The 23,409-nt window shown below is 44.6% G+C and overlaps 1 protein-coding gene across 1 annotated transcript; it reads left to right on the top strand.

Annotated features, from left to right (window-relative positions):
• Positions 1 to 843: 843 nt before the first annotated feature.
• PPM1G (protein phosphatase, Mg2+/Mn2+ dependent 1G) lies at positions 844 to 22,904 on the top strand (the record flags this gene model as incomplete). Its single annotated transcript, XM_084235828.1, has 10 exons — positions 844 to 963; positions 17,556 to 17,625; positions 18,057 to 18,142; positions 19,045 to 19,177; positions 19,635 to 20,050; positions 20,563 to 20,697; positions 20,992 to 21,226; positions 21,587 to 21,716; positions 22,017 to 22,119; positions 22,698 to 22,904. 10 exons carry the CDS (start codon positions 844 to 846, stop codon positions 22,902 to 22,904), a joined length of 1,635 nt encoding a protein of 544 aa, XP_084091954.1.
• Positions 22,905 to 23,409: the final 505 nt, after the last annotated feature.

Raw genomic sequence — 23,409 nt, 5'->3', positions numbered from 1 at the left:
TCCCTTTTTTTTTTAATTTTTTAAAAGATTTATTGATTGATTGATTGGTACATACAAGCACTGGGTACAGTCAGAAGCGCGGGAGGGTGAGAGAATTCACCAGAGCCAGAGCGGGGAGCAGAGCAGGCAGAGGGACCGAAGGACACTGCTGAGGGGAGCAGCGGGCGGCGGGAGAGGTCTGCGCGCCATGCAGGACCCTCCTCCGGTGGCCGGGGAGCAGCCGGGGATCGAACCGGCGCTGCTGAGGCTGCGGGCAGCTTCGCAACCCAGCGCTCAAGCGCTGCGCCGCCGGGGAGGCCCCCCTCCTCCCTTTCAATAGAGCCGAGTCGGGCAGCGTTTGCGGAGTCTGAGGGTGGTGGGGGGGGCAGGGGGGCGGCCACACTGCAGGACGCGCCGGAAGCGCCGGGCCCACACAAAAGCACTTCACACAAACGCGCGAGCGGCCATGGACGCGCCGAGGCGGGCCGCTCCGTCGGCGGCGGGCCGGGGCGCCGCGCGGTTGGTGGGCGTGGCCGCGCAGTCTCGCGGGAGCGGCGGTTGGGCGGGCCGTTGTGCCCGCGGGCGGGGCGAGTTGCTAAGGAAATGACCGCCCGCCGCGCCGCGCCGCGCCGCGCCGCGCCGCGCCGGCCGGGCGGGGTCTGCAGGGCGCCGTTTCCGCTTCCGCTCCCTCGCAGCTCCGTCCCGTTACCGCCTCCTGGCCGGCCTCGCGCCTTTCACCGGCACCTTGCGTCGGCCGCGCCGCGGGCCCGCTCCTGCCACGCGCGCCCCCGGGGCTCCGGCTCCGGCGCCGGCACGGGTCCCGCCCCGCTCGCCTGCCCCCCGGGCCGCCGGCCCGCCGCCGCCATGGGTGCCTACCTCTCTCAGCCCAACACGGTGAAGTGCTCCGGGGACGGGGTCGGCGCCCCGCGCCTGCCGCTGCCCTACGGCTTCTCCGCCATGCAAGGCTGGCGCGTCTCCATGGAGGTGAGGCGGGGGGGCCCGCGGGCTGGCCTCGCAGGGCGGGAACCCGCCGGGGCACCGGAGCGGGGGAGGGGGCATCCCCGGGGAAGGGTCCGCATCGAGAGCCGGCGGCCGCGGCGGCAGCTTGGGGGGCGGCTGCGAGCGCGGGGCCGGGCCCCCGAGGAAGCTGCCAGGGCCCGGGGCCGTGCGCCGGGGCCGCCGGGGCCGCCGGGGCGGCGAGGCCGGGCCATGTGGGGAGAGCCGCCTTCCGCCCGCCGGGCGCCCTCGCCCCGCGCCTTCGCGCCATCGTCGCGAGCCAGCCCAGCCCTCCGGGCTCGTAAACGGCGTGAGGTTTAGTGTGGGAGTGAAGATGAAAAGAGGGACTATTTGTTCATTTATTTTTGCAAGGAAGAGGCGAATGGGTGTGAATGACTGTACTTAAAAAAAATGCGGCGTGCGAGGTCTCGATGGGCGAGGAGTTTGACAGTGCGGGAAGCCCGGGCAAAGCGTGTACTTCACATTCTTTACGCTCGGTCGCCCGGCCCTGGTCTTCGTTTCTGAGGCTCGACCTGCCCTCCAAGAATTGTCACTCGTTTGGTTTCTCTTCGGGATCTTTTACGGTCTTTGGGAACTTGGACGGTGTCAATCGCTATAGTTTCTTTTTATTCTGCAAGCGTATTCCCACCCCCTCCTCCCTCCCCGCCCTCGGGATTTTTCTAAAACTTAACGCGTACCATTTGCCTGGGTTGTGGTAGTTCGTAGTTTCCTTGATTTTCAATAAACGTCTAGCCTTAACTTAAAGAGCATTGGTTCTCTTTTGTAGAAAATCCACTCGAGATAAATAAAAGGGGGGATAGACTTTGGGGCAAAATGGATGTGGAATTATAATACAAAGGAGAGCAGGGGAAAGTGTGGTAGGAAGGAAAGTGAGAAAGAAATGTAAGAAGTGGCATTGTGAGGAGCGTTGTGAGATAGCGGCAGAGAGGCCAGGAAGATGCTCGAATTATGTCTGAGATTGAGGGTTTATGCACGTCCTAGGTGGGCTTCAGCTAACAGCCAAGTAGTCTCCCTTGGGAATGTCTTCAAATCCCTCGCTCCTCCCTGTGGTTAGCTCTGGAATGACAGCATAAACTGAGATGATCTCATGCTGAAAATTTATACCTACAGCAAAACTTTTAAACACTTGTGTCCTTAAGTATGCAATTTCAAGAATAGAGGGGATCGTATAGTTTATCGCATCTATTTTAGCTCCCACATTTTACAGCTCAGAAATTGAGTCCCAGAAAGATTAGGACACTTGTGCCTGGTGGAAAGATCTGTAGGATGAAATGATTCAAGCTGTTTGCTAGATGATGTTGTCATCTGGGTAAACTAAAGTATAGCATTCATATTTCATTGTGGTGCACAGTATGGAACAAGTGTCCTGGGGGCCTGAAGGATGTAATTGTTAGAAATATCTGGATATAGATTCAAAAGGAGAACATTATTGTCAGACTGGGATTTGTTCATTGATAATTTGGACATTCCACATCTATGACATTTTTTGTTAATATGAGATTTGAGGTGACTGGAAGACTTCCTTCAGGTTTCACAAAAATATGGAAATATTGCCCCCTTTCTTCTCTATGGTGGTTTCCCCCCTTTTGGGGAGGGGGTACTCATCTTTCTGGTTTTCTTTATGAGTTGGGTTGCTTGTCTATTCAGTTCCAAGTCATTTACTCAGTGATTCTATGCTGTCTGTTGCTTTTCTGCAAGATATTTCCCTTTATTTTTGGTTTCTCTTTTGGTAATTAGAAAATGTGTTTTTTCCATCAGGGGCTGATTGGTTTGTAGAGATCTTGGTAGACTATTCCTTAGATCCATGATCATCCACCTGAGAGGTAACCACTTAGGGTTTTTAAATCTTTCTAATAGATTGTTCTGAATTTACCTTAGTTTTGAATAGTTAAATTAGCCTAATCCTCTCTGAGTCCTGTTTGGGATTCTGTTCTGCTTCATTGATACTTCACCTTCTGACTTTGTTTCCTTTCTCCCCTAAAGTACAACATAGTTTCTTTGCAATGGCAAGAAAATAACTATGACTTCAGGCCTCTTAAGAGAATCTTATCTTTTAATGAAGTGTACTCCTATTAACTTTTAGAGCTTAATTCCACCAATTTATTAAGTCTCTTGACTTCATTTGCTTGGTTCTAATGATTCAGTTGAGGTAAGTTTGTAAGGTATACCTGTATACCTTACAAATGTTGCTAAAATCCTGACACACAGATTCAGCCTAAGTACTATTTTACAAACCCTTTGGAGGCAAGGATGAGAACTAGCAATAGCTGGCATTTTATACTTTCTACCTTTCCCCAACCCCCTTTGCTGTGAAACTGGGTTGTTTTCAGGCAGGGTAATGAATCGCTTCCCTTCTTCCTTTTCCATGTTTTGGAGGGACCCTCAAGCTGGTTTGAGGTATGTATTTTGGGGTTTAAGAGGTAGATTGTGGAAGGATACCTGAGAAATAGATAAGGAAAAGCTCTGAGATTTTCCTGGCTCATGAGAAGCTCAATTTGCAAACAGTTTTGGTTGATGTAGTCTTTTTTTTTTTTTTTTTTAAGATTTGTTTGTTTGTTTGTTTGTTTATTTATGCAAGCACCGGGCACAGTCAGAATGGGGAGAGGGTGAGCAAATTCACCAGAGCCAGAGCGGGGAGCAGAGCAGGCAGAAGGACCGAAGTACACTGCTGAAGGGAGCAGCGGGCGGCAGGAGAGGTCTGCGTGCCATGTGGGACCACCCCCCTCCAGTGGCCGGGGAGCAGCTGGGGATCGAACTAGCGCTGCAGAGGCTGCGGGCAGCTTTGCAACCCAGCGCTCAACCGCTGCGCCACGGGGATGGCCCGGTTGATGTAGTCTTAAAAGGGAAAAGGGTACTTTTAATTTTTGGTTGAAGTTCTTTTTTTGTTTGTTTGTTTAAAGATTTATTTATTTTTATTTATACAAACACTGGGTACAGTCAGAAGTGCGGGAGGGTGAGAGAATTCGCCAGAGCGGAGAACAGAACAGGCAGACTGACGAAGTACACTGCTGAGGGGAGCAGCAGGCGGCAGGAGAGGTCTGCGCGCCATGTGGGGCGCCACCGGGGAGGCCCTGGTTGAAGTTCTTTGGAAGTGACAAAATTGCTTTTTATAGCAAGTTAGGATTTTTTCATTGATTATCCTCCCCCACTTTAAAGACAGTATAAATTCCTAGAGCATATGTAATTTTGAGTTGGTTATCTACTTGTTGCCTTATTGAAGCTGATTCAGTTGATGGCCTGAGAGGGTCACCTAGAATTGAATATAAAAAATGTGGAGCAGATTATTCTCAAGATATGTGCATGACAGTTTCAATCACTATGTTAATGGGGGAAAATATAAAATGAAATACTCTAAACATGATATGAGGTTCCATTTGAGAGAGAGCCTGAAGAGCATTTATTATCCAATCTAAAGTGTTTCATCACTTTAGTTAAAGGCGCTTTTAATTTACTGAACCAGATCAAAATTCCTTTGTCTAGAATGCAGTTAAGTAACTTTTACAAGAGTATTCCTTTTGCTTGATTAGTGTTCAGTACCTATTCTTCATAATTCAAAGATAGTATGAGATCAAATAGTTTGATATCATATAGTATGATATCAAATAGTATGATTAGCATATAGTATGATATCAAATAGTATGATTAGCATATAGTATGATTAGCATATAGTATGATATCAAATAGTATGATATCAAATGTATGCTCATGAATATGGAAAAATTATTTTCTACAGTATTATTCCCCTTTAAATTCTCAAGTGATTGGAAGTTACCATCAGAACTTGTTCATAGAGATTTCAAGAATGTTATACATAAATTATTTCTATTGCCCAGCCCCCTAGAAGTTGTTACTACTACCTTTCCAACCCTGACCCTCTATTGGGTTATCATTTTGGAATTGTACTTTGAGGATTAAGAGTTTGAGTGTAGAAATTTAACTAATCAGTAAAGCTGTCATTAATTTTATGCTGTCTGGAAGCATAAATCTTTAGAATTGAACTTCAAAGCATTGCTGATATTTAATGGCATACTGTAGACTGAGTATTGAGTCCAGTGGAATTTTTTTGTTTAATCATATAACCTGTTCTATAGATGTGATCATATATGAAAATATAACATTAACCTGATAATACATTGATATTCCATAATTTATTCTAAAAGGGCATCATTTAAAAAATTTGGTATGGTGTGTAATTACGTTTACATGCAACTGATTAACAATAAAAAACATTTTTTACATTAAAAGGATGAAATTAAAAATAAGTAACTTAAAATGGAAAAGGTTACTTTAGAATCACTTAACATTTGCTAATGGGATGTGTAGAAAAAACCATTCTTGTACCAATTCACAAACTTTTACACCATCATTGTGTTTTTTTTTTTTTTTTTAAGATTTATTTATTTATACAAGCACTGGGTACAGTCAAAAGTGCGGGAGGGTTAGAGAATTCAACAGAGCGCGAGCCGGGAGAAGAACAGGCAGAAAGACCGAAGTACACTGCTGAGGGGAGCAGTGGGCAGCAGGAGAGGTCTGCGTGCCATGTGGGACCCTCAACTGGCGGCCAGGGATTGAACCGGCACAGCAGAGGCTTCAGGCAGCTTTGCAGCCCAGCGCTCAACTTTTGTGCCACCAGGGGAGGCCCTGCCTTTTTTTTTTTTTTTTAAGATTTATTTATTTATGCATACAAGAGCTGGGGTGTAGGCGAGAGGTTCGGGAAGGTGAGAGGATTCACTAGAGACAGAGTGGGGAGCAGAACAGGTGGATTGACTGAAATACACTGCTGAGGGGAGCAGCAGGTGCTATGCCATGTGGGTCACCTCCTTGGCCAAAAATCTAACTTGTGCTGCAGTAGCTACAGATTGTTTCATAGTGCTGTTGTTTAACCTCTTGTGCCACCAGGGAGGCCCCACAAAAAGCATTTCTATACTAAAAAAAAAACAAAACATGAACCCCTGTGATAAAAGAGTGTCATGTGGATAAATATGCCTTGATTGGCTCATATCCTAACAGTTATTCACATGTCCCACTTACATGGTCTAGTTGGCAGCAGTCATAATGTGAACATTACATATTTTAATAGGAAGGACTCGTAAAGTGATTTGATCATATAGCAAACTAATTGTAAAGTGGAGACCTACTACATAGCATTTGAAAATGTATATACAGGACCCTTTTTAAACTTTATTGAGATATAATTTAGATATTGTACTATTTAGTGTTCCGTTAGTATATTCACAGACTTGTATAGCTGTCATCACCACTGTCAATTTTAGATTTTTATACCTCCCCAAAGGGAATCTGGTGATCATTAACAGTAACCCCTATCCCTCCTCACCAAAACCCCGATAACCACTAATTTTTATGGGTTTTTGTTTAATCTGAACATTACATATAAGTGGGATCATAAATGTCATGTTTTAGGTTAACTTCTGTTACTAAGCAATATTTTTCTGTTTTCCATGTTGTATCATGAATCATTTGGTACTCATTCCTTTTTTATGGCTGAATAATATTCCACTGTGGTTATTTTATTTATCCATCAGTTGCTGGATATTAGATTTCCACATTTTGGCTATTATGAATAATAATGTTCTGAACATTCATGTATACCTTTTTTTGTGTGTGAAAATAAGTTTTCTTTTCACTTGAGTGTACAAAGTAGAATTGTTGGGTCATGTAGTAGTTCCATGTTTAGCATTTTGAGGAACTGCCCAATGATTTTCCACTATTTTACATCCCACCAGCAATATCTGAGGGTCTTAATTTCTCTGCATCCTCCTGACACTTGTTATTATCTCATCTTTTTTTATTTTAGCCATATTAGCGGCTGTAAAAATGGTTATCCAGTGTGGCTTTGATTGTATTTTCCTGATGACTTAGGATGTTTGAGTACCTTCTTGTGTCATTTATATATCTTTGGAGATTTGGCCTTTTGAAGAAATGCTTATTTAGATCCTTTTTAAGAAGTTGTCTTTTTTTATGTCTTTTTCTAGTTTTATTTCCTGTTCTCCCATCTAAATGGCTTTTATTTCTTTTTCTTTCTTAATTGTCCTGACTAGAACATCTGTACAGTGCTGCATAAATGTGATGAAGGTAGCCATCCTTGTTTCACTCTTGATCTTAAGGGGAAAGTGTTGTCTTTATTTATTTATTTTTTAAAAGATTTATTTTATTTATTTATTTATACAAGCACTAGGCACAGTCAGAAGCGCAGGAGGGTGAGAGAATTCACCAGAGCCAGAGCGGGGAGCAGAGCAGGCAGAAGGACTGAAGTACATTGCTGAGGGGAGCAGCGGGCGGCAGGAGAGGTCTGCATGCCATGTGGGACCCTCCTCCGGTGGCCGGGGAGCAGCCGGGGATCGAGCCAGTGCTGCAGAAGCTGCGGGCAGCTTCGCAACCCAGCGCTCAACCGCTGCACCACCGGGGAGGCCCAAAGTGTTGTCTTTAACCATTAAGTATGATGTCAACAGTAAGTTTTTCTTAGGTATGTTCTATCAGGTTGAGGGAGCTTACTTTTATTTCTACGTGGTTGAGTTTTATTATGAATGGGTATTGGATTGTGTCAAATCTTTTTCTTCTATTGAGATGATTATGTGGTTTTGGCCTTGTGGCATATCACATTAATTGGTTTTTTTTTTTTAAGTTATTTTTTAAACACTTTTTAAAAGATTTATTTATGTATACAAGAACTGGGGTACAGGGCCTCCCCAGTGGCGCAGCGGTTGAGCAATGGGTTGCGAAGCTGCTCACAGCCTCTCCAGGGCCGGTTCGATCCCAGGCTGCTCCCCGGCCACCGGAGGAGGGTCCCACATGGCGCGCAGACCTCTCCTGCCGCCCGCTGCTCCCCTCAGCAGTGTACTTCGGTCCTTCTGCCTGCTCTGCTCCCTGCTCTGGCTCTTGTGAGTTCTCTCGCCTTCCTGTGCTACTGACTGTACCCAGTGCTTGTATAAATAAATAAACAAATAAATCTTTAAAAAAAAAAGAACTGGGGTACAGGCCAGCTGGGTAGCTCCTTGGCCGGGTTTCGAACTCATGCTGCAGTGGCTGCGGATTGCTACAGAGGTTGCATCTTAACCCCTTGTACCACCTGGGAGGCCCTAATTGTTTTTTTAATGTGTTAAATTAATCTTGCATTGTTTTGGTACATAAATCCCACTTGACTATGGTGTATATCCCTTTTTTATGTTCCTGGATTCAATTTGTTACTATTTTGTTGATGATTTTTATGCCTATATCCATAAGAGATACTGGTCTTTAGATTTCTTGTGATATCGGTCTGGTTTTAGTATGAGGGGTAACACTGACCTCATTGAATGAGTTGGAAAGTCATGAGTCTTCTATATTTTAGGAGCGTTCATGAAGATTTTATATTAGTTCTTTAAACATTGGGTAGAAGGTCATTTGAGACTGGACTTTTCTTTGTGAAAAGTTTATTTTTTAATTGTAAAATACACAGTCTAAAATTTGCCACCTTAAACATTTTAAATTCACATGTCAGTAGTACTGAGTATATACACATTGTTGTGTGACCAATCTCCAGAACTCTTTTCATCTTGCAAAACTGAAACTCTCTACCCATTAAACTACTCCTCATTGCTCCTCCCCTAACCCCTGACAATCACCTTTCTACTTTCTGTCTCTGAATTTGACTATTCTTGGTAGCTCATAAAGACAGATAGCACTTAGCATGATGTCCTTGGGTTCATATTGTGTAGCTTGCATATGAGTTTCCTTCCTTTTTTTTCTTTGTATTTTTAATTAAACTTTTTTTTTTGTATTGAGGTAATGTTGCTTTACAGTATTGTGAGTTGTAGGGTGTAGGTTCACACTTCAATGTAACTACACCACATCGACCATCAAAGCATCAATAATGCTCCACCCTTGCTCCCCACCTTTCTCCCTCCCCCTCATTTCTGCAGTCATATATTTTTTTAAAAGATTTATTTATTTATGCATACAAGAACTGGGGATCAAGCCAGAGGTGCAGGGAAGTGAGAGGATTCACCAGAGACAGAGTGAGGAGCAGAACAGGCAGACCTACTGAAATACACTGCTGAGAGGAGCAGCGGGTGAGACAGGAGAAGGTCTGCTATGCCATGTGATTTGCTCCTTGGCCAGCTGGGCATTGAACTCTTGCTGCAGAGGTTGCTGATAGCTTCATCGTGCTGTGCTTAACCCCTTGCGCCACCAGGGAGGCCCTGCAGTCATATTTCTAGGCTTTGTTTTGATCTGTTTCTTTGCTTTGTTTCTTTATACTGCACATATGAATGAAATCTTCTGGTGCTTGTATTTCTCCTTCTGATTTCTTTCTTTTTTTAAAAGATTTATTTATTTATTTATACAAGCACTGGGTATAGTCAGAAGCGCGGGAGTGTGAGAGAATTCACCAGAGTCAAAGCAGAGAGCAGAGCAGACAGACTGAAGAAGTACACTGCTGAGGGGAGCAGCGGGTGGCAGGAGAGGTCTGCGTGCCATGTGGGACCCTCACCTGGCCGCCGGGGATAGAACTGGCGCTGCAGAGGCTGCGGACAGCTTCGCAGCCCAGCACTCAACTGCTGCACCACCGGGGAGGCCCTCCCTCTGATTTATTTCTGCTGAGCATAATCCCCTCCAGTTCCATCCATGTTGTCTTAAATGGCAAAATTTCACCCTTTTTTTCCTTTAATAACCGAATTTCCTTCCTTCTTAATGATGAGTTGTATGTATGCATACAATGGTTTTTACATTTTGCCTATCGTAAATAAAGCTGCTATAAACATGGGTATACGGCTATCTTTTTGAGACCCTACTGGGAAGTCCCAGAATCAAGATTATCTGTGAGGACTGTCTGGTTCATAGACAGCTGTCTTCTAGTTGTGTCTTCAGATGGCAAGGGAGCTCTCTCTGGGGTCTCTTTCACCAGGTTACTAACTTCATTCATGAGGGCTCCTTCCTCAGGACTTAATTGCCTCCTAGACTAGCCTGCCTCCAAATACCATCATTATTGGGGATTATGTTTCAGTATCTGATCTTTAGTAGAACATAGATATTCAGTCTATAGCACAGTGGTATCTGTCTTAACGTTGAGGGTGCTACAAAAAGAAAATTGGATTAAAAAGTGTTAGATAGTGAAATAGTCATTGTACCAGAAGACTTTTAAAATTTCCCAATATGAACCTTTTCCATGTAAAGGGTGTACAGGGTACAGTGAGAACTACAGATCTGATAGTCATTCCTGGGTTAGAATATATCGTAATGGTGGGATTATAAATAAACCACCTTTTAAGAGAAAAGCCATGGTTATATTGGCCCAAAGGTCAGCAACCTTTTAAGAAGTTGCAATGGGATTAAGGGGTTATTTGTGTTGATTGGCTAAAGCTTACAGATAGAAAGTAAAAGATGATAGCTACTTCTAAGTGAAGTGTAAATAAGTGGACTATGCTTTTATGGAGAGTAATTCTAGGTTTTATTCATCTTATTTGTGAATAGTTGCTTATGAATGATTACCTGGAAGTGAAATAATTGCTATGTGCAGGAAAAGTCTCCCAAACATGTCATTTTCCTACAAAATGAAATATCAGTCCGGTTGCAAGATCTTTGAGGACATGAGTAATGAGAAATGATTTAGCTTATGTTATGTGGCCACTAGACTAGGTGGTGAATTTTATTTAATTAATTTTTTTAAAAGAATTTTAAAAATATTTATGCCTACAAGAACTGGGGTCCATGCCTCTGTGTATGTGTGTGTGTGCGTGCATGCGTGTGTGTGAAATGATTCACCAGAGATAGAGTGGAGAACAGAACAGGTGGACTGACTGAAATACACTGCTGAGAGAAACAGTGGGTGAGACAGGAGAGGTCTGCTGCATCATGTGGGCCAGCTCCCAGGCTGGGGATCGAACTCATCGTGCAGTGACTGTGGATAGCTTCAGAGTGCTGCATCTTAACCCCTTGTGCTACCAGGGAGGCCCCTAGGTGGTCAATCTTAGGGGGAATAATTCAAATGCTGCAGAGCTATCAGTTGTGAACTAACTAAGAGTTTAAAGCCATTGTTTCCAGAAGTGTAGGCACATAGTAAGATGTTATAATAAACATTTATTAAAAAGTTAATTTGGGGCCTCCCTGGTGGTGCAGCGGTTGAGCGCTGGGTTGCAGAGCTGCCTGCGGCCTCTGCAGCGCCGATTCGATCCCCGGCCGCTCCCCGGCCACCAGAGGAGGGTCCCACATAGCGCGCAGACCTCTCCTGCCACCCGCTGCTCCCCTCAGCAGTGTACTTCATCAGTCTGCCTGTTCTGCTCCCTGCTCTGGCTCTGGTGAATTCTCTCACCCTCCCGCGCTTCTGACTGTACCCAGTGCTTGTATGTATGTATAAATAAATAAATAAATAAATAAATAAATAAATAAATAAATAAATAAATAAATTTTTTTTTTAGTTAATTTGTATCTAATTTATACTCATTTGCAATTTTTAAAAATGATTTTGTTTGTTTATGCATACAAGAACTGGGGTGTTGGCCAGGGGTACTAGGGTGGGGTGGGGTGAGAGGATTCACCAGAGACAGAGTGAGGAGCAGAACAGGCAGATCTACTGAAATACACTGCTGAGGGGAGCAATGGGCGAGACAGGAGAGGTCTGCTGAGCCATGTGCCTTAGCTCCCTGGCCAGGGGATTGAACTCATGCTGCAGTGGCTAGTGATAGCTTGATGGCTCTGAGACTTTAACCCCTGTGCCACCAGGAAGGCCCAATAACCATGATTTTAAGAGCCAAATTGCTTCAGAAAGGAAAGTTTTTTTATTATTACAGTTATTATTACTATTGCATATCCAAAACTTACATTATCCTTCCCTAAAGTAGAAATAAAGAATTCCTTAGATTAAAAAAACAAGGAAAAGATTCCCTTCTGCTTCCATGATATGTACTCACTGATTATAGTATTAATTTTACTTTTGTCAGTCATACATGCACATATTTTTTTACTTTTTTTTAAAGATTTATTTATGCATACAAGAGCTGGGGTGTAGGCCAGAGGTGTGGGAGGTGAGAGGATTCACCAGAGACAAAGTGGGGAGCAGAACAGGCAGATTGACTGAAGCACACTGCTGAGGGAGCAGGGGGAAAGAAGGGAGAGGTCTGCTACCCAATGTTGATCAGCTCCCTGGCTGGGAATCAAACTCCTGCCCACTGTGGATAGCTCCCTAGTGCTGAGACTTATTAACCCCTTGTGCCACTAGGGAGGCCCACAAATAATTTTTTAAGTCAGATAGTAAATATGTGACTTTTTTTTTTTTTTAAAGATTATTTATACATACAAGAACCGGGGTCAGACTAGAATTTTTTGGGGGGTGAGAGGATTCACCAGAGAGAGTGGGGAACAGAACAGGCAGATCTACTGAAATACACTGCTGAGGGGAGCAGCGGGCGAGTCAGGAGAGGTCTGCTGCGCCATGTGGGTCACCTCTCTGGCCGGGGATCGAACTTGTGCTGTAGTGGCTGCACTGAGCTTCATAGGTTGCGTCTTAACCCCTTGTACCACCAGGGAGGCCCCAGTAAATATGTGACTTTTTAAAACCAGAAACATAAACTCCCTTCCCAACAACCTTCGTATCTTTTATCTTGATTTGTAAAGACTTAAATTTATGTATCATAAATCTAAATGGGGCCTCCCTGATGGTGCAAGGGGTTAAGCACAGCACTGTGAAGCTATCTGCAGCCTCAGCAGCATGAATTCAAGCCCCTGGCCTGCCAGGGAGCTACCAACATAGTGCAGCAGACCTCTCCTGTCGCGACCGCTGCTCCCCTCAGCTGTGTATTTCAGTCAGTCTGCCTGTTCTGTTCCCCACTTTCTCTGGTGAATCCTCTCACCCCCCACACCTCTGGCCTGTACCCTAGTTCTTGTATAAATAAATAAATCTTTAAAAAAAAATCTAAATGGTTGATCCAGTGACACAGGAACTCTATGGATGTATTTATAATCTTAGCAGATTGACATTAGGAAGGCCCTTTATTAATACAGATCCATTGGTTGTCTGGAAGGTGAGTCGGGAATGTGGCATGTATAATTTAGTAAGGCAAGGCCTAAGTGCCCTGACTCAGGTCACTTGTGTATTCTGAGTCATTTCTTCTTCTCAGTGGTTGTTGTGTTATGATACATAGTATAATAGGTATCCTAATACCTATTATTCTATGATAGATAACCTTTCAGGTGATCTGCTGAAGCAAATAGAAATGCATCATCATAAGCAAATATTCTACTATGTTGCAGAATATGTACAGTGTTAGGCCCCAGGGCTATAAAGAACTTTAAGACAATCTTCACTTTCTTGTTAGTAAACACTCTAGTTTTGGATCTGAGATTCCCTCTCCCTTGGAGTGTTGGCTAATAATATAGCATATGTTGAGTGCCAAGTTATTGGTAGAGGCAATAAATACTAAGAGAGTTTAGAAGAGGGAATGATTATAGATTATCGGTATGATTGAGAACTATCTCTTGGGTGTAGTGAGACCGGATCTTAAAAGAGTATAGGGTCTCTTTGTTTGCGCAAGGGGTTAAGACATAACCTATAAAGCTGTCCGCAGCCTCTGCAGCACGAGTTCGATCCCTGGCCAGGGAGCTACCCACATGGCACAGCAGACTTCTCCTGACTTGCCCACTGCTCCCCTCAGCAGTGTACTTCGGTCAGTCTGCTTGTTCTGTTCCCCCACTCTGTCTCTGGTGAATTCTCTCACCCCCACACACACCTCTGGCCTGTACCCCAGCTCTTGTATGCATAAATAAATCTTTTTTTAAGATTTTTTTTAATTTATGCAATAGCTGGGGTACAGGCCAGAGGTGCAGGACAGTGAGAGATTCACCAGAGACAGAGTGGGGAGCAGAATAGGCAGGAGGACTGAAAGCACTACTGAGGGGAGCAGTGGGCGTGACAGGAGAGGTCTGCAGCACCATGTGGGAATCTCCCTGGCTGGCCAGAAATCGAACCCACGCTGCAAAGGCTGTAGACAACCTCACAGTGCTGTGTTCAACCTGCTGCGCCACCTGGGAGGCCCCATAAATAAATCTTTAAAAAAGAGAGAGAGAAAGAGAGAGAGAGAGTATAACACATAACAGATAAATGGAAATGAGAAAAGTGAGGGATGAAAAAGTATTAGCAGAAAGGATAGGAGGACAGATTCTTAGGTAGGCATGTTTACTACTTTGTGGGAATAGAGTGGGTATTAAGAATAATTTCTTTTGAGGAATGATATGAGAATTAATAGATCAGTTTATAAGGATGGGTGAAATGATTGAGTGCCTTAAATATCTAGTGAATGGTATGGATTTAATATATGCAAAAGAATTCATTGAAGGGTCTAACAGTCAGTTGTTATATTAGATTAATCTGGAAGCTAGATATATGTAGGCTGAATTATAGGAGGGCAACAAGTACAGATAGGAGTGGAGTTAAAATACTGTTAAGAATAAAGTATAGAATACTTTAAGAAATACTGTTAAGAATAAAGTATACGCCTGGTGGCGTAAGGGCTTAAGACACAACCTATGAAGCTATCCGCAGCCACTGCAGCATGAGTTCGATCCCCGGCCAGGATGGTGACCCACATGGTACAGCAGACCTCTCCTGCCTTGCCCGCTGCTTCCCTCAGCATTGTATTTCAGTCGATCTGCCTGTTCTGTTCCGCATTGTCTCTGGTGAATCCTTTCACCACCACCACCACCTCTGGCCTGTACCCCAGTTCTTGTATGCATAAATAAATAAATCTTTAAAAAAAAAAATAAGGCATAGGGCCTCCCTGGTGGTGCAGGTGGTTGAGCACAGCACTGTGAAGCTCTCTGCAGCCTCTGCAGTGCTGGTTCAATCCCTGCTGGCCGCGGAACAACCCACATGGCGCGGCAGACCTCTCCTGTCTTGCCCACTGCTCCCCTTAGCAGTGTATTTCAGTCAGTCTGCCTGTTCTGTTCCCTGCTTTGTCTCTGGTGGATCCTCTCACCCTCCTGCACATCTGGCCTGTACTCCGGTTCTTGTATAAATAAATCTTTTTTAAAAAAAGAATAACATATAATCTAGGGGCAAAGTTATGAAGGAAAACTCAGCAGAACTCAGTGATGGATGGTGGAAGACAGCCAGAAAATCAAGGAGGGCTGGCATTAGGTGTTGCCTGGGAGTTAAGATTCCATCAACAGAAATAGACCTATAAAGGAAGCTCTGGTTTTTTTTGAGACTGCTGAGTTCCTGTTTATATATTTTAAATCAAAGGTGGAGAAGGGACAGCCTATCGAGACAGGCTTATAGAGGTATCAAACTACTGTTGTTTACAGGACCCAAGAAAACCTTTAGGAAAACTGACACAGTTTGTGTTGTTTATATACAAATATTGGGAGAATGAAGCTCACAGAATGGTTATTTGGATTGCTGTTTAGGTTGTTGCCTGCACTGTAAGGTCTTGAAGGAGAAGAGTTTGAGATTAGGAATTTAATATAGAAAGAGGAGGAAATACTGCTTTTGAGGCAGAAGTGGGAAGGTTAGATGAAGCTAGAGAGAATTTTGAGGTTGAACAGGCAAGATGAAATAGTTCTTGAAATAAATATCTTGATCTAAGTAAAGAAAGGTTAGTTTATCTGCTAAGCGTGAAAGGAGTGTAACAGAATTTGAACATGTGGAAAAGGGTTGTGCTGGCTAGTGATTAGAATATTCATACAGCATACACAGGGAAAACTGCATGCAAGTAGTGACAGCAATCAACATTTCATGACATCTTATGACCCAGCAATAATACTTAGTGACTGGTTCAGGGGTAAAGAAAGCAGTTGGGCGGGTTATACCAGATTAGATGAACTTTTCTCGATGCTAAGAGACAGTGTTGAAATGCTTTGGCTCTGGCTCAGGAAAAGACAGAGAGAAAGAAAGGCAAGTGTTAGATCCATGATTGGAGATCACATGGGGTAAATTGAAGTGGCTAGATAAAGTAGAGTGATTCCAAGTGATGATAGAGCTTCATAGCCTCAACAAGTGGAGGAGAAGATAAGAAACTAAGATGAATCGTTATTTTGGGCGTTCCTCATTGAGAAAAAGGATGGAGAAGAAAAATGTAAACCAGGTGCTGAATTTCAGAGCAGAGTTTGTACACTTTATATATTAAATTCTAGTTTACAAAGGATTTTTTAAAAGATTTATTTATTTATGCTTACAAGAGCTGAGGTACAGGCCAGAGATTGTGGGAGAATGAGAAGATTCATCAGAGACAGAGTGGGGAACAGAACAGGCAGACTGGCTGAAATATACTGCTGAGGGGAGCAGCGGGCAAGCCAGGAGAGGTCTGCTGCGCCATGTGGGCAGCTCCCTGACTGATGATCCAACTCGTGCTGCAGTGGCTGTGGACAGCCCCACAGGTTGCGTCTTAACCCCTTGTGCCACCAGGGAGGTCCTGTAAATTCTATTTAATAAGTACTCAACACAGTGCCTTTTAATAACATTATTTGTTGGAAAGATTATTCTTTTTTTAAATATATTATCTGCCTACCCTGAGGGTAATGTCTTGAGTGAGTTAAACTTTTAGATAATTTATTTAGATGCTGCTTTTTTGGGGGATGGGGGAAGAATAGTCCTTATTTCTTCATTTCTCATTTCTAGGTCATATAGGTCAACCAGGGAAGAATTTGTGAGAATTATAAATTTCTAGTGCTTTCCCTTAGTCTGTTTTAGAATTCTCTTAGAAAATTTTCAGGGTGATAAAGCCCTCTGGTTTTTCTTTTGCTGTCTTCCCCAGCATTTTCTTCCTTGAAATTCACTGATTCATAGAATGGGTCTAGAAGTGACTTTAAGGATTCTTTCTGTGGGGCTTCCCCTGGTGGCACAGTGGTTGAGCGCTGAGCTGAAGCTGCCCGCAGCCTCTGCAGCACCGGTTTGATCAACGGCCACCGACGAGGGTCCCACATGGCGCGCAGACCTCTCCTGCCGCCTGCTGCTCCCCTCAGCAGTGTACTTCGGTCCTTCTGCCTGCTCTGCTCCCCGCTCTGGCTCTGGTGAATTCTCTCAACCTCCCGCGCATCTGACTGTACCCAGTGCTTGTATGTATGTATGTATGTATGTATGTATGTATGTATGTATGTATAAATAAATAAATAAATAAATAAATAAAATCTTTTTTTTTTTTTTTTAAAAAGGGCGTTAAAAAAAAATTCTTTCTATGGTTCTTTCTTCCCATAATTGCTACAAATCCAAAAGGGTCAGGTCTAGTGTTCCGGCAGCCAGACATCCTGCCATCTGGACTGAGATTTCCTAGGCTGAGGCTGCTCGCCTGCAGAGGTAGTGTCTGGTTCGTCTCTCTTCCTTCCCCCCCCTCCTCTTCACTCTCTCTCTTTCCTCCCTTGTTCTCCTTCCTCCCCTCCCCCCCACCCTGTACTTCTTTTCTTATTTTTTCATTTCTCATTTCTAGGTCATATAGGTCAACCAGGGAAGAAGTAGTGAGAATTAGGTGTGAAGGAGTCCTTATGGTGTGAGGGGCACAAGGAAGAATGTCCGCATTGAGAAATGCTAATTATGCTCTTCTTTTGAGAAATGCTAATTATGCTCTTCTTTTTCCTAGGATGCACACAACTGTATTCCTGAGCTGGACAGTGAGACAGCCATGTTTTCTGTGTATGATGGACATGGAGGTAATCTTAGCAGATCAGTCCCAGACTTTCCAGGACTAGAATAGGTCCTTATTCTTTTCCTTTCCGGGGTTCTGGTTCTCAGATAGTATTTTCTGCCTAGTGCTGATTGTGGGCCATTCCTTCTTCCCATCAGGATAGGACATTGGTTCAAAGTGTCACCAAGGCCTTGTTTTAACGCATGAGGCCTCTTATTACATTAACATTTACTGAGAACTTAAGTATATAGGGGAGAAAAGACAAGGGATATTAATATAGCCATGAAAGGGGTGCTGAATTTCCTTTTCTGAGTCAGAATCTCCCAAATAGGTTTCAGTTATGCCGAGATGTTCATCTCTTCAAGCTTTGGTGTTTTCTCTAATTTGGCACATAAATACATCATTTTTGTCCATGTGTGAGAAGCAGTGCGCTGGGTGACCTTACTTTTCTTCTAGGGGAGGAAGTTGCCTTATACTGTGCCAAATATCTTCCTGATATCATCAAAGATCAGAAGGCCTACAAAGAAGGCAAGCTACAGAAGGTGTGTCTTCCCACACTGTGCATTCTACTTCTGTAGTCTTTCCTTTGTCTTCCAGTCCTTGGCTTTTCCTTTCTCCTAGCTTCTGTTTTTTCCTTTTTATCTTTTTTTTTTCTTTTTTTAAAGATTTATTTTTTATTTATACAATAGCTGGGGTATAGGCCAGAGGTGCGGGAGAGTGAGAGGATTCACCAGAGACAGAGTGGGGAGCAGAACAGGCAGACAGACTGAAAGCATTGCTGAGGGGAGCAGCGGGTGTGACAGGAGAGGTCTGCCGTGCCATGTGGGAATCTCCCTGGTGGGCCGGGAATTGAACCCATGCTGCAGAGGCTATGGACAGCTTCATAGCGCTGTGCTCAACCCGCTGCACCACCAGGGAGGCCCTGTTTTTTCTTTTTTAAAAGATTTATTTTATTTATGCATACAAGAGCTGGGATTTAGGCCAGAGGTGCAGGGTGGGGTGGGGTGAGAGGATTCACCAGAGACAGAGTGGGGAGCGGAACAAGTGGATTGACTGAAATAACACTGCTGAGGGGAGCAGCGGGTGAGATAAGAGAGGTCTGCTACGCCATGTGGGTTAGCTCCCTGGCTGGGTTTCGAACTCATACTGCAATGGCTGCCAATGGCTTCATAGTGCTGAGACTTCACCCCTTACGCCACCAGACAGACCCTTCCCCTAGCTTCTTACTGAAAATTCTAAGCCTAAAATGAGTTTATTCTCCCTTGGCCCTTTTTAGGGCTCTCCTATAGTCCCATATCTCTGAATTGTTTTTTATTTATGTAGGAGTGTGGCAGATGACACTAATTTGTATCCCATCCTTGTGCCCAGGATTGTATGCAGGAACTTTATCTTGTACCTGTGTACTTTTCCTGCCCATGACTCATACTATTTTGCTTATATTCAGGCTTTGGAAGATGCCTTCTTGGCTATTGATGCCAAACTGACCACTGAGGAAGTCATCAAGGAACTAGCACAGATTGCAGGTCGACCCACTGAGGATGAGGATGAAAAAGAGAAAGTAGCTGATGAAGATGATGGTGGGTGTAGCATCCTTAATGTGAGAGTCCTCCCTCACATTAAGAGAAAAGGAGAGTGAGAAATAGCCTTTGCTGAGTGCCTAGTATAGTGTCATCTTTTTCCAAGATTGTACCAGCAGTCATTAAGCCTAGACTGTAGACTTAGACTAGCACTGTGGGTTCCCTGCGTCCTTAACCAGAGTAGGGTGTCCAACCTAATAATAAAAAAGAGGTGATGGGAAAATATGGTAACTAATGTGCCTTGAATAAGAAGGGAGTGAAAGACCAGAGGAAGTCTACTGAGGCAGGTGTTACCTGAGGAGAATGAAGCATAGGGTGTTCTTAGATTTGATAAGTGACAGGAGCTTTTGGAGTGAGAGGTGGTGGGAAGTTGAAAATTGACCTGCAGTGGTAGTGACTGGGACGGATACCAAAAGGAGTCTGGCATGGGAGTGCTGATTTATTCCTTTCCCTGCAGTGGACAATGAGGAGGCTGCCCTGCTGCATGAAGAGGCTACCATGACTATTGAAGAGCTTCTTACACGCTACGGGCAGAACTGTCACAAGGGTGCGCCCCACAGCAAATCTGGAGCTGGGACAGGCGAGGAACCAGGGTCCCAGGGGCTCAATGGGGAAGCAGGACCTGAGGACCCACCTAGGGAAATGTCTTCAGAGGAAAATGGCCCCATAGCCAAGACCCACACAGGTCCTTCTTCTAACTCGGAACGTGGAACTGAGGCAGGCCAAGGTGGTGAACCTGGCACTCCCACTGGTGAGGCAGGGCCTTCCTGCTCTTCAGCCTCTGACAAACTGCCTCGAGTTGCTAAGTCCAAGTTCTTTGAAGACAGTGAAGATGAATCAGATGAGGCCGAGGAGGAAGAGGAAGACAGCGAGGTAAGGGCCTGTGGGGGCAGACAGGTGACTTTTCCTTCTCCTATTTTGACATCATCTCCCAGTACCCACTATATTCTAATTTTTCTTGAATTCATTATCTCCACTAGGTACCACTAGCCCGCTCACCTCCTTCTCTGTTGATACTGTAATAAATAGGTCTAGTTCTGGTCTTTGAGTCTGTCCCCCTGAAAGAGAACAAGAGGATGGTGGTTGTTGCTTTGGATATTTGTGTTTTTCCTTCTCTGGGCAACTTATCTTCTGGTCATGTTTGGGAGGTGCTTTTGACTGATTGTCCTGACCTTGTCCAAGGCTTCCTGCTAAGTCCAATTCAGTATATCAGTTATACCCATCTTTGCTCTCCCCCAGTTTCCCATCATGATCTTATAGTTGTATCTTTCGGTGTTTTGAGGACCTGTGTTGAGTCAGGGCTTCTTGGTTCTGCGTATGAGTTAGAGGGGAAGGTGGCATGGAGTCACCCCAGTATCAGCAACCTGAGATTATCCCTTTGGCAGGAATGCAGTGAGGAAGAAGATGGCTACAGTAGTGAAGAGGTAGAGAATGAAGAAGATGAGGATGACACTGAGGAGGCTGAAGAGGATGAGGAAGAGGAAGAGATGATGGTGCCTGGGATGGAAGGCAAAGAGGAGGTAAGTGGGGAATATGAACAGTGAATCTTAAAAAACTAAAAGTCAGGTGTTCCTCCCACCCCACCCCCGCCCAATTTTGGGGTGTTATTCTGCCAAGGGAACTAGATTTTAGGGGTATAATTATCTCAGAAAGAGAGGGAGTATGCTATAGTCTCTGGAAAGATTAAATCTCTGCTCCTCCTGTTTATTGCGTCCTAGTGAGAGGAGGAGAAAGCATAGATGAACAGTGAGGGGAGCACCAATGGGGAACTTGTGTCTGGAAGCTCCCATGATGTTCTCTTTCTTCCTCTTAAGCCTGGCTCTGATAGTGGTACGACAGCGGTGGTGGCTCTGATACGAGGGAAGCAGTTGATTGTAGCCAATGCAGGAGACTCTCGCTGTGTGGTATCTGAGGCCGGCAAAGCTTTGGACATGTCCTATGACCACAAACCAGAAGATGAAGTGGAGCTAGCACGCATCAAAAATGCTGGTGGCAAGGTCACCATGGATGGGCGAGTCAACGGTGGCCTCAACCTCTCCAGAGCCATTGGTAAGGACTGGGGAACTGGAAGATTTTGGGAATTTTATTCTGTTCCAGACTACCTATGGAAACTTTCAACTTTATAGCCCTTGTACCTTTTCAAGTACTGTCTTGTGTCTACTCCCCGTCTTTAAACATCTCTATGAAATAGGTAAGCTAGGTATCATTTTTGGATGATGAAGAAGGTAGATTAAGGACTTAAATTTTAGCAACCTGAAGACAGGGCTGAAACTAGACAGACTCAGACAGACTCCATTCCATTCCATTATGAAAACTTTGTAAAGAAGGCAAGTGAATGGCATGGCTTGACCAGCCTCAAATAAATCTGTGGAAGTATCCAATTACTCATTAACCATTTCTTTACTTTAGGAGACCACTTCTACAAGAGAAACAAGAACTTGCCACCTGAAGAACAGATGATTTCAGCCCTTCCTGACATCAAAGTGCTGACTCTCACTGATGACCATGAATTCATGGTCATCGCATGTGATGGCATCTGGTGAGCACTGGTGGAGCCCTAAAATTCTTTTTTTTCCCTGCAGCATTACTTCCTTATAGGGCACCGAATTGCTTCGGCTTTATCATCCCTGTAATGGCTGTTTTACTTCCTTTTATCAAACTGTTGTAGAGTTAGAGCCTGGGCAGACATCTTGGAGTCAAAAACCTAAACTCAAGGTAGACCTGAGAATCTCTGTGGGTGTTTACATTGGCCTTGAATATAACCTCTGTTCACGCTCCTCTACTCTGCCTTAGTAAGTATGGGATTAAAGAAGATTCTAACTATTGTTTTTGACCCCAGGAATGTGATGAGCAGCCAGGAAGTTATAGACTTTATTCAATCAAAGATCAGCCAGCGTGATGAAAATGGGGAACTTCGGTTATTGTCATCCATTGTGGAAGAGGTGAGTCTAGGGTGGAGCAGAGAGGGTGTCTAGTGTGCACAACCAAGGTTTTCCCTTTTTTTTTTTTTCTTTTTTGCATAGAAGAACTAGGGTATAAGTCAGAGCTACAGGGGGTTAAGAGGACTCACCAGAGATGGAATAGGAAGCAGAAGAGGCAGATTTACTGAAATACACTGCTAAGGGGAGCAGCAGGTGAGACCAGAGAGGTCATATGCAGGTCATGTGTGCCCTTTGTGTTAGCTCCCTGGCTGGGGATTGAATTGAGGGCTTAGTGGTGATAGCGCAGAGACTTAACCCTTAGGCAACCAGGGAGGCCCCAAGGTTTTCTCTTTTGACCTGAGCTGACCAGAGTAGTGTTAATTACTGATATGTGCCAAACCCTGATCAGAAAGTTCCACCTTCTCCTCATTTCCTTGACTTATCCTTATACCCCGTGGACTAGTAAGTAGACTGTATGTGATACCTCTTGCCTATTCCTCTCCTTCTGGCACTCTATAGGAAAGGCCAGTCCTGTGGGATTTTAGTTGCCCAGGAAGGTGTTCAAACTCTGAAACTGAACTTCCCCATGCTTTTTGTAGCTGTTGGATCAGTGCCTGGCACCGGACACTTCTGGGGACGGTACAGGGTGTGACAACATGACCTGCATTATCATTTGCTTCAAGCCCCGCAACACAGCAGAACTTCAGCCAGAGAGTAGCAAGCGGAAACTGGAGGATGTGCTCTCTACTGAGGGGGCTGAAGAAAATGGCAACAGTGACAGCAAGAAGAAGGTCAAGCGGGACTAGCAGTTATCCAGAACCCTGCCCACCGAGACTGTTTTCTGAGCCCTCTGGAACTGAGACTGAGTTTTGTCTTTTTCCTTTAGCCTTAGCAGTGGTTATGAGGTGTGCAGGGAGGAGCTGGGTGTTTTCCTCAGCCCATTCCAAAGAGGGCTCACCCTCCACGCAGCAGCCCAGGAGCCTCTGCGGTCCTCCCCAGCCTTCTCCTTGCTCCTTGAGGCTCATCACCGGTTCTGTGCCTGTGCTGTTGTGTTGGAGGGAAGGACTGGTGGTTCTGGTTTTTACTCTGTGAACTTTATTTAAGGACATTCTTTTTTATTGGCGGCTCCATGGCCCCTAGCCGCTCGCACCCGCTCTCTGTTGTACACTTTCAATCAACACTTTTTCAGACTAAAGGCCAAAACCTAATCGTGCCCATGGTGTCCTTTTTTCTCTGCTGCAGTCCATTCCGGGCCACCCAGAGAACTCTGGCAAAAGACTTGACCCCACCGTTAGCATCTACCGAGTCCCT

This window comes from Talpa europaea (genome assembly GCF_964194135.1).
Source record: "Talpa europaea genome assembly, chromosome: 6".
NCBI lineage: Eukaryota > Metazoa > Chordata > Mammalia > Eulipotyphla > Talpidae > Talpa > Talpa europaea.
Note: the sequence above shows the minus strand (reverse complement) of the source record. Positions and strands in the feature narration are given on the sequence as shown.